General features: G+C 36.1%; 1 protein-coding gene across 6 annotated transcripts in view; it reads left to right on the forward strand.

The window, feature by feature from the left end:
* The window catches only part of pald1b (phosphatase domain containing paladin 1b), a 45,195-nt gene that overhangs the window by 18,775 nt on the left and 14,034 nt on the right, over positions 1-12,386 (forward strand). For 2 of the 6 annotated variants that reach the window (XM_073919619.1, XM_073919618.1), the window contains exons 18-21: positions 1,733-1,873; positions 5,705-5,860; positions 10,872-11,062; positions 11,173-11,356. In XM_073919619.1, the coding sequence (XP_073775720.1) occupies positions 1,733-1,873; positions 5,705-5,860; positions 10,872-11,021 (447 nt within the window). In that variant the 3' untranslated portion in view covers positions 11,022-11,062; positions 11,173-11,356. Of the gene's footprint in view, positions 1-1,732; positions 1,874-2,904; positions 5,861-10,871; positions 11,446-12,386 lie in introns of those variants that run through there. The other 4 variants (NM_001431070.1, NM_001089385.2, XR_012388577.1 and 1 more) reach the window with 3 other exon arrangements.

The raw sequence follows: 12,386 nt of genomic DNA on the forward strand, positions 1-12,386 counted from the left end.
CTCTGTTAAACATTCATCCATTAATTTTCTTTTCGGCTAAGTCTGTTTATTAATATGGGCTCGCCACAGCGGAATATACCACCAACTTATCCAGCATACGTTTTACACAGTGGATGCCCTTCCAGCTACAACCCTGCACTGGGAAACCCATACATTCTTCCATTCACACCCACACTACAGCTAATTAAGCTTATTCAAATCACTTATAGTGCATGTTTTTGGACTGTGGAGGAAACCAGAGCACCTGGAGGAAACACACGCCAACAGGGGGAGAACATGCAAATTCTACACAGAATTGCCAACTGACCAAGCTGGGGCTTGAACCAGCGACCTTCTTACTGTGAGACGACAGTACTATCCACTGCGCCACTGTCTCACCTGCTCTGTTAAATAGCACTTGGACAATAATTGAAAAATAATTAAAATTTCAAAGTATGGGTTAATAATTTTGCTTGTGTTTATGCTGTAGTTTTATTTGTTTGTTTGTTTTTTTTATTTATTTAATATGATATAGGGTTATCTGATCGATGTATCATTTTTTTTTGTTTCTACTAGTTGAGAAGAAAATAAATCTCATTTGCAATTAGTTTAAATAAAACCAAACTTAAGAAAAACTAATATTATAATCAATTAAAATATAAAAACTAATATATAAAGGTGACACGGTGGCACAGTGGGTAGCACGCTGGCTTTACAACAAGAAGGTCACTGGTTCGAGCCCCAGCTGGGTCAGTTGGCATTTCTGTGTGGAGTTTGCATGTTCTCCCATGTTTGCTCCGGTTTCCCACACAGTCCAAAGACATGCGCTATAAGTTAATCGAATAAGCTAAATTGTCCATAGAGTATGTGTGTGAATGCAAGTGTGTAAGGGTGTTTCCCAGCATTGGGTTGCAGCTGGAAGGGCATCCGCTGCCTAAAACATATGCTGGATAAGTTGGTGGTTCATTTCGCTGTTTTTTTTTTTTTTTTCCCTCTCCGCTGTCGCCACTGCCTCGCATGGTTCAGGATTGGTAGAGCTACGCATCGATGAATTTGCTCTTCAGTGTTTGAACTCTCAGTAATGATTAAATCACACTGAACTGAGCTAAACTGAACTGAACTTAAACACTAAAAACTGAACCACACTGTTCCAGTTACTGAACCACACTGTTCCAGTTACTATGACCATTTATGTGAAGCTGCTTTGACACAATCTACATTGTAAAAGCGCTATACAAATAAAGCTGAATTGAATTGAATTGGTGACCCCAGATCAATAAAAGGACTAAGCCGATAGGAAAATGAATGAATGAATGAATGTATAGATAAATAGGGGTCTGCTGGGTGGTGCAGTGGGAAGCAGTGTCGCCTCACAGCATGAATGTCGCTGGTTCGAGTCTCGGCTGGGTCAGTTGGCTTTTCTATGTGAAGTTTGCATGTTCTCCCTGTGTTAGCGTGGGTTTCCTTCGGGTGCTCCAGTTTCCCCCACAGTACAAAGACATGCAGTATACAGGTGAATTGGGTAAGCTAATATGTCCATAGTATGTGTGTGAATGAGTGTTTATGGGTGTTTTCCAGTACTGGGTTGTGGCTGGAAGGGCATCCTCTGTATATGTTGGCATATGCTGGATAAGTTGTCAAGTCATTTCACTGTGGCGACCTCTGATTAATAAATGGACTAAGCTAAAAAGAAGATGATTGAATGAATATAAATAAATATTCTCACAAAAAGAAACACTTTCTGTGTGTTCAGGCAGTGATGCAGGTGGTACGTTTCTTACCGGATGGTCATCGCATGAAGAGAGAAGTGGACGTCGCACTGGATGTCGTCAGCGAAACGATGACTCCCATGCATTACCATTTACGTGAAATCATCATATCCACTTACAGACAGGTGAGGACATGAACTTCAGCATGACTGGTCGTCTGTAAAGAATGTAGTTAATAACACAGTCAGTCACTGCACCTTATTTTAGCCATGTTGAATTATGGATTGCTTCAATAGCAAGTGTATTTTTTTTAATCTAGCATAGCCTTGAGACAGCTATAGAGGTCCTTTTTCTCATTTGCACTGATGCGCTTAACAGGACCAAGAGTTTATTAATGCCCATTGCAGTGCACTGGAATGTGTGCGACAGGCCAGAACACTCTGAATGTCTTTAATTTGAGGCTGAAAACATGCTTTTAGTGCAAGGTGAAGACCTTGAAGATCAACAGTGTAAATGAACAAAGAGCTTTTAAACAGACTACTTAAAATAAATAAAGAATTTAATATTTGAGGCTTATCTTTTGGAATATGTACAGAGGTACTGGTGCAGCTCAGTTGGATCACAAATTGTGCACAATGACAGGTTATCTCCACTGCGTGAGGTGAATTTCTGTTTAAGTTGAATGTGTATTATATGCACCAACTTTGAAACTCCACTATTTGTTATGCTTTTTGATTATTAGGATGTTGTGTAGCTGTCTGTGGATGTAAAATGCCTGCAAGGTTTTAAAGATTTTTTCTTGTGAGTGTCCTAAATTAGAGGAATCTGATCTGAACCATGTAAGGAATCATTAAACATGTTTGCATAATTATGGCTACACTCAAACAATGTCTGCTTTGATGCCTTCAGAATATTCGTATTATAAAGCATTTATCGTCTTGACATTTTTGGAGGTGCAGTTGCTGCTTTTTGGTGGTTCATTCCGCTGTGGTGACCCCTGATGAATAAGAGACCAAGCTAAAGGAAAATGAATGAATGAGTTACAGCATATCTGCCTGAGTTTGATGGTCATAAAAGGATGGTTTCTTCTATTTGACACAAAAGAAGATATTTCAAAGAATGTTTAGACACCAATAGTAGGAAATTAAATCGTTAGCTACCAATATCCAACTTTTTAAAATTTCAAAACAAATATTCTGTTAATATATCTTTTCAGTTCAGAAACTTGCAGCACGTCTTGATTGCAGACTGAGAGTAACATCTTTGTCAAGAGTGGCAAGGAGGACCCAAATACAGAATAGACAGGAGAACACAACGTTTATTTACAGGAGGGAAACAAGACAATGCAGAAGGACAGTCCACACAATAGTGCATGGTGATGGCAGGAGAACAGGCTGGTGAGGGATGGAGACTCAGTACTTCAGGATTATACAGAGTTGAAGTGTCTTCTGGGGGTGGAACAGGCTCGTCAGGAAAGGGAAAATTCCAAACTTCATGCAGTAAGTAGCTAGCAGAACTTCGGGTTTGGGACAGGGGTGGCAAACAGATGGAGCTCAAGTCAGGGGGATCCACAACCAGCGGAAGACTCAAGAGGCAAGTAACACAAGCAAAGTAGTTGTTAACAATTTGTATTGGCTGAATTTAAACAAAGACCCCTGCTGGTCTCACTAACTCACTTCCGGCAGCAATCTAAAGCTTTCCCATGTGTTCTCCTGGCTGGTTGCAGCCGTGCTTAGCTTCAGTGGGTGACCATTTGAGAGTTGCAGAGAGCTAGCTGCCGGCAATAGTTCAATAGCTATAGTATAGTAGTGCTAGCTATTGTCAATATTTCACATGAACACAATTCAAATTCAGATAGTTTTGTCATATTTTAAGCTCCATAAAGTTGTGATTGAGGTTTGGGTTGATCAATTAGTTCTTCATCATCAGACCTGGCTTGAATTATACTCTTGAGTGTTATACAGTCACTGAAGATTGAGGAAACCTCCGAAGCTGAAATTCTGATATGTGAATGGGTGTTTGGTTTCTGACATGTGCTGTTAACTGTAGATCAGTCATAAGACACCGGTCATTCAGACCAATCAGAGCAGAGAAGGGTCACAGGGAAGAGAAGTTCAAGAATAAATCTTCAAATGAATCATTTATGACACTTTGAGAAATGAGATGATTTATATGTATACTATGACAAAATTACAAAAGGTTTGACCTTGACTGCATGTAGGAGAACAAAATTAAGAGTCTTTAATAAAGCATAATTGGGGCATATTGAAACTAATCAACATGGCTCAGTGAATATTATACTCCGGACTCACACACTGAACAAGAAATGAGTCATGCTTTGATGCCCTATATTAACTCTAATAATACCATTCATTTGCAGAGAGAGTGGAAATGTACTAGATTTTGAATGTCCAGGCTAATTAAGAGTTTCATTGTTATAAATACATGTAAACTTTGTTTGAAGGTTTTGATATGAATTTGCACCGCTTTTATTAACTCCTAATATGCCTATTCATTAACATAATATGCAATGGAGTCCAAAAACGTTTTTGAAAAATTTATTTTAATCTGTGGATTAAAATTCATGTGCACTTTCTGTTTATTCATGTCATGGACATCATTGTGAAGTATTAGTGTCATACAAGGATGATACGAACACTGAAATGTGAAAGATATTCGGCTTAAAAACATCCCAGCCAGTCTCAGACATGGCCTGGCAGGATGTGCATTGGTGATAACAGGACAAAAGTGACTTGATGTAAATTAATAAATCAAATGCAATGCTTTGGTACTGGTGACATATAAATCCCTGATCCCTTTCTCTTTTTCCCCCTGTCCTTTCCTGTCGTCTGTTTTATCCATTGATAAAACATATAGGATTAATAAATTCTTCTTTGGGGTGAATCATTTACAAAAGATTTTCTGACAAATACACAAAAACAACATGTACACTGCAAAATGCGATTAGCTTGCTTACTTGATGGTGATTATTTGACTTTACTTTAAACTAGTGGGTAAACACATTGCCTTAAATGATTATTAAATTAATTATTTAAGTCAATTTAAACGTTCCAAGTTCCAATGGATTTACTCACTTTTCAAAGTGAAGTCAATTTGTTGCTTTTAAAACAGTGTCTTTTTTTTGTTTTTACTCATTTTCATGATTTCACACTTTGTTGATTATAAAGCTTGTTTGGCATGCTGTCCTGAGATAGAGTCCTGAGCTCATAAGATCCTCAAGCCCGGCATCCCTCCCGTTTGCAAGGCGAGAGGGGAGTTTGAGCTTAGGTAGATCTGGAGAATTCCCCTGCTGTAGTATCTAATTGACAGATAGTGATTGCTCTTAAGAGATAACTACTTACTAGGAGCATGTCTATGGTGGCGATTTGGATTAGTCAATTAACTTAAGTTGCATGTTTTTGGACCGTTAGAGAAAACCGGGGAATCCGGGGGAAACCCACGTGAGCATGGGGAGATCATGTAAACGTCGGCTGGCTTGGTAAGGACTAGAACCAGTGACGTTCTTTCTGTAAGGCAACAGTGTTAACCACTGGGCCACCGTCCCACCCATATAGGAAAGGAGGAGGAGTAGGGATGGAAGGGGTGATTCTTCAAAACAAAGAAGGCTGTATTAGGGAACTCAGGGTATTTATAGTGGCCTAGGAATCGTCTGATTGGTAAATCATGAATTGAATAATGCGGGACCGGCTGCAAGCAATCATAAGCATGTGATCCTCTCAAAATGACTTTACTTAAAACGTTAAGTGATGTTTATTTATAAAGTAATAACCACGTTTTACAGTGCATATTAGATTTGAAAAATATATTATAGCAGCCTCAACCTTTTATCTTACTTATTATAAAACATATGATTGCATAGGCCAAGGTAATACATATATAATGTAAAATATGACATGTTAATTTAAAAAAAATGAAAGAACATTAGATTTTTTCCAAAAATATGTAGTGAACCTAAAGGAGTAACAGTGAGTTAACTGTCATTTCTTCCCCCTCAGATTAAGATGGCTAAATCAGAGGCTGATGCTCAATGGTTGCGGTTAAGGAGCCTGCAGTATCTTGAGCGCTACATTTATCTCATCCTGTTCAACTCTTACCTCCATCTGGAGAAGAAAGACTCCTGGAGGCGACCCTTCAGCCAGTGGATGTACCAGGTGAAGCCTGACTCCATTACTAACTTCATATTACCACAAACATTTTATTTGAAGATTTAATGATAATAAAAAATAAATAAAGAATAAATACATTTCAAAAGTTATATAAAGTAGGTTAAATACATGTAAGTTGTCTAAATAGCTTTTCAACATAATTCGAAAAGAATAAAAGTTCATGCTAAATTTTCATGTATATTGATTAATTAAAAGCTTCTTACTGACAAAGACCAAAACCTTGTAGTTTGAAGAATAGTGGCAAAGTATAAAGATGTATAACAATTAATTGATATTAGTTTGATCCAAAAATAGCAATGTTATTTCAACTCTATCAGATAGTTAAGATCAACTCCAAATGAGTAAACATACTATCCCAATATTTAAGAGTTAAAATAACACTTTTAATAGAGGTACTTGTACGACGCTACAAATGAGGTATATATACACTCCATCAGGTTAAAAAAAAACTTGTCTACACTGGTCTTCCCTGACTCTTGTGTAAAGAGTGATAACTGAAGAATTTAACTCTAGTTTACCTAGTAAACATTAAAATACTCATGACTGATCGTTAAAATAACTTACACAAGACAATTCTGGAATAATAGAAAAAATATCACAATTACAATTGTGCTATTAATCATTTTATTACTTGACACTACAAATTAACACTTTTTTTTTTTTTTTTTAAACAAATGAACACTATAAGACTTTAAACGATTTTTTGATGGCTTTTATGTTCTTTTAAGATATATGGTCAAATGAAATCCAGGATGTTGGAAATAACACCATCAAGTGTTGGTTATCAGTAACTCCTTGATTTTACACTAAATCAAATGAGCTTCGAACTGTGATTGTGTTAATTTACCTAAATTTAACTCTACAATGTCAACACTTTTCTCTTGAATGCTTTAAAACTGAGAATTTAACACCAATGAATTTGCAATATGTGTATATATATACTGTATATATATATATATATATATATATATATATATATATATATATATATATATATATATATATATATATATATATATATATATATGAAATTTTGACATGGAATTTTTCAGGACTGAAAAGGTTTTGGTAAACAGAAAAACCCAACAAAACAAAGGTTTTGGAAGTCATGAAAATTTGTTTACAAAATATCGGTATACTTGAATATACGTTAGTTCGTTGTCTTTACATCTTTTTTGTCTTTGGTCAATCATATACTCTCACATTGTTGGTGTAGTATAAGCATCTAAATACATTACTAAATACAATAACATGGATAAAGGTAAACTAAATAGATTGTTGCGTTTTTTATGATATGCTGTAATAAATTTGGGTGTGCATTTTTTTCTTATTTACCACATATATGTAGACATTTCATTAAACTATAGGTCATAAAAATTTACTTAAAAGTCATGTAATTTTAGTAGTTAAACTGTGTATGAACCCATATGTCATCAAATAAATGCTGCTCTAAGTATGAAATAAGACATTTGTGGTTCAGAAATATAAGTACTCTAAATGACATTGTAGTGGTTGTCATCAGTATACTATTAAAATTGTACGTTAGTCAATAGTTTTGCCTTTAAAATAATCAGTTTAAATATGATTCATTCTAAGATATATGACAAATTAAACAATTCCACAATTATTGTTCTGATGCTTGAAAACCATTTTGGTTGACTGGTATCTCATGAAAATAAATATTTTATAACAGATGTACATGCTTTTAGATTAGAGAATATCTTATGAATGAAGAATCTTATGTATTTATTTTCATCCAGATTTTAATTAAAAAAATACATCAGCTTCATGTTTGTGTACTGTGGCGGCAAGGTGGCTCAGTGGTTAGCATTATAGCCTCACAGCAAGAAAGTTGCTGGCTTGAGTCCCAGCCAGGTGAATTGGCATTTCTGTGTGGAGTTTGCATGTTCTCCCTGTGTTCAAGTGGGTTTCCTCTGAGTGCCCACGGTCCAAAGACATGCCATGCTTCCATTGAATAAACTAAATTGGCCGTAGTGTATGTGTGTGAATGAGTGTGTATGGATGTTTCCCAGTACTGGGTTGCAGCTGGAAAGGCATTCACTGTTAAAAACCTATGCTGGATAAGTTGGCGGTTCATTTTGCTAGGGCGACCCCTGATGAATATAGGGACTAAGCCGAATGAAAATGAATGAATAGATGTTTGTGTACTATACTAACATTAAAAATTATATGAAGTCCTTTGTCACTTTATCACAATAAAGATATTCCTGTGACACTTCATTATATATCTCCTTAAAAAGTAGATCCACTTTGAATCAAATTTGGTCCGAAGATAGACATACTTCACACTCTAGTGCTTGAGTTACACTCTTTAGTTACCTTTAAGAGAATGATGGGACAGTGGTGAAGTGGTCCAGTGTCTTGTGTCCAGATGAATGGCTGAGCTCTCCTCAGGCTCACCGCGCTGCAGCTAAACATAGTTCTGAGCTCCATGAAACATTCATGGGAAAATGTCAGTCTGTCAATATGAAGTTGTAAATGTATTCTGTCTCATTCAGAGCTTTCCCAAGTCAAACCTTAGTTTAGAGCCACGGCTTTTAACCCTAGTTTGACAGGGTTGTGGACAGCTGGAAGGCTGTAGGTCACCTTATTATAAAACTATGGCTCTAAATAGAAAAAAACAGGTTTGAATTTCATGAAGTGGAATAGAAATAATAACAAATTCTGTGTGAGAATCAGGACCATGGCTGTGTTTTTCTTTGATTAAATATACTTAAAAAATATGTGCAATATTTACTTGCCACATTTACGTAAATAATTGGAAGCAAAATATTATTTTGAAACAAAAAAGGATCATTAAATCCAAAGTTTCTGTAAGAAAAGCAGTTGTTAAAAAGAGCTTAATTAAAAACCTTTAAAAAATAGTTCATTGGTTGATATTAGTTAACGTATAGAACAATACATTTATTACAGTATTCATTCATCTTATGTAAGGTTAGTTATTGAAATAAAGTTATAGTAATAATAGTTAATAAAGTTATTTGTTGTTAGTTTGTTAACTAATGCTATCAAGCACACCTTTGTATTGAAACAATGCATTAGTTCAAGAGTTCGCACTCACAAACAATAATCAACGTAATAAATTTAGGCGTATTTGGTGTGCTGTACAGGGAGAGGGCTCTGAGCTCGACTCTAACTCTAACTCTAACTCGTTTTATTCCCCTTGTCAGAAGAAAGCGAGTGAGAGGAGAAGGGTCTAGCTGCAGGCTGTGTGCAGATGCAAGCTGAGCTAAATGCAATCCTTTTAATGCACACACCTAGCCCCGCCCCTAACCCTACCCCTCTTAGTGACATCACTAGCTTTGTTAAGTGCATTATGTCTGAGATTCCATGTCTGAGACTGCATGTCTCAACTCGAAGTCTGCAGTCTGATACTATTGAGAGGGGTGCAGTGAGAGTATACAGCCCAATCCCAGAATACTCCCCCTTAAGTAAATAATTTGTAAGTGTGAAGATGGGGTGGTGGAGGGTAAAGTCTAGATAGGATACAGATGCGGATGCACACGTCGATATAGCATCATTTTTGTAACACTGTATAAGAATAATATATATTTTTAAAGTACTGTGATGGTTGGGTTTAGGGTTGGGGTGAGGATAGGTGTTAATAAAATGCAAACTGTTGAGGGAATTTAATAAATAACATGAATAATACTTGATACAGTACTGCTTTTACATTAATGTGACAGTTGGGTTTTGGGTTGGGGTAGGGGTAGACGTTAATAAAATACAATGAATGGGAAGTTTTATAAATAATATAAATAATTCTCATTAACTTCCACCCGCAACCGTATCTGATCTAGCAACAACCGTGGTGGAGGTATGCTAAAGTTCGAGAGAGATAATGGTGTAGGATCTGATTGTTTTAGGGGCTTGTTCTAGTGCTGATTGGATAATTGTATGATTGTCAATAATGAGTTGTCAGTGATCTGTGTATGTTTCTCCTGAAATGAGTTTATTAAACTTCACTAAATGCTGAACTATGATTAATAAATGCTGTACAATATTGTTCATCTATAATTCATGTTAAATAAATTACAGTTGTCAACATTTGAAATAGATCAAAAAAGATTTTCCAAATTGTCCTATGACAAGAATGGGTTTTGAATAGTTTTAGGACAACTTCGATGAAATGTGTTTAATGTGTTAGTCCTGCTCAACTCATTATGCATCTGCCCTGACGATGTTTGAATAAGTCTACAAACAGACACAAATGAGCTTGAGAAAGAAACTGGTTTCACCTCATTTGCCCACTAAACATAATCAGATTTCAAAAGAAAACCTTTGTGAACTTTGCCGGGTTTCTCAAGACAAGACTAAAAGCAGACCAGTTTAACATTCTTTCAAGGCCACAGAAGCATTTTACCGTCATCCTGCTGTCCTTAAAAAGACCTATTATGCCCATTTCTACAAGATGTTAAATAAGTCTCTAATGTCCCTAGAGTAGTATGTGAAGTTTCAGCTCAAAATACCCCACAAATAATGTTTTATAACTGCCCCTTTTAGGCTTTGATCCAAATTGTGCCATTTTGGCGACCGTCACTTAAAATTCAAATGAGATTGTGTTCCCTGACCTATTTTGAAAAGTAGTGTGTTGCTAAAATTGGCTGCTTCCCACTAAGGGATGTTTATGCTAGTTAGGAAGAGATCTTCATTAATGGGCGGGGCTTTCTTCCTTTGATGACATGTTTAAAGGGAAAATGTCAATCAAAGTGTTTCTGCAGACTGTTTTTATCAAGTGTGATTATAAAAATAGAATTAATTTTTTTTAACCATTAGAGGCTGGCTGTATTCACAAACTGTTGCCACACATCTGTGTTTAAACATCTCATTTTTGCATAATAGGTCCCTTTTAATGAAAAGTTTGCTGCTGCACACTTGTTTGAAACTTCTTCTAGACATATTCAGAAATACGAAGTAACAGTTTACCGGTTATTGCTTTTGTTAATGTTTAAAAGCCAGTTGTGCTGGTTTGCAGGTGGCAGCTCGATCTGGCATCTATGCCATCCTCAACCATCTGGGCTTTTCTGAGTTTGAGAATCCAGATGAGTCTCCGATGAGCAGGCTGCGATTTCGCTGGCTCCCACACACCGTCCAGTCCATTCCCATGAGAGGAGAACTTATTTAGAAAAGCACAGCATGTTGAAGAGACTAACTCACATTTCACAAGTATGTTTTTTTTTATTACAATTTCTGTCTGACTTATTAAATCAAGAAGTGATTTAATGCATCCTGTTTATATCTTATTTACATGTTCAACTCTATCTTCGACTTCCCAGTGTTGTGTTTTGTCCTTAAAACAGCAAAAGACAACAAACAGAGAAGATTGATAGGCTAATAAACCACACATTAATGCTAATAAAAGTTTTAATGCTGACCTTTAAAAGGTAGACTTGCACATTGTGGTTATAAAAATGCTGTGTATATAAAACAGTTTTTATATAAAAATGATTTACTACTCTTGCTGGATGGTCATTTGTGTTCTTGTGCCTGTAAGTGCTTGTTATTACATTAGCATTTTTATACATGAATATAAAACAATTTTGTTTCAATTTGTCTGTTTGGGGTGTTTGTCCATTAAAACCCATCAGGGATTATTTAATAATGCCATGGAGTTAATTAGTTAATTCTGAGAAAAAGAGCGTAGCTCAAATACTTTGAACAGCATGATGTTTTAGAATAAACAAACTAATGACAAAATTCTAAAACCATCTGCGATCTTATGGACTTTTTTTTGGCAAATCATTTTTGTCTGTGTTAAAGGGCATCTATTTCACTCTCTTTTTAAAATTTAATTTAAGTCTTTTGTGTCTCCAGAATGTGTCTGTAAAGTTTCAGCCCAAAACACCCATCAGATTATACCATTATTATACCTTTTAGAGTTTTGGGATTTTCTGCTCTGAACACTATATATATGTAGCTGTTTTTGTGAACTGTGCCTTAAATGCTCCCCGCCCACTGACAGTGTGTGCCTCAATCTCAGTCTCAGGTCAGTCAGATAAATAGCACAGTGACAGACATGAAGGAAGCAGATCTCTCGTAACGTTTGTGAAATATACTACCGTAAGATTTTTACCAATAATGATTTGATGTATTAAATTCAAGCCTTTCTGCAACGATGAGTCACACACAATGTCTTTACAAGGTTCACACACACACACAAAGACACACACAGCACATGGGTTTTTGCATGGCAAATGTGACATGATATGGATATGTGTTATGCTAATGTATAGAATAAACCTGATTCAACGTCCACAAACTGGGACTGAAGCATCTAATTGTACTGACATGCGGCTGTGGTGATAAAGATGATAAAATCACTGTAATTCATTACAAACATACATACGCAACTGTCAATCAATTGGGTGGGTGGGGAAACCGCACTTCTACATCACGTTATGGTGGGCCTCAAAACGGGAGGGATTTGGATCCTATTTTAAAGTCAGGAAACTTAAAAAAGAGACAAATTGTCTTTATATAACCCCACTAT

The sequence above is a fragment of the Danio rerio genome, chromosome 13 (genome assembly GCF_049306965.1).
Source record: "Danio rerio strain Tuebingen ecotype United States chromosome 13, GRCz12tu, whole genome shotgun sequence".
Classification (NCBI taxonomy): Eukaryota; Metazoa; Chordata; class Actinopteri; order Cypriniformes; family Danionidae; genus Danio; species Danio rerio.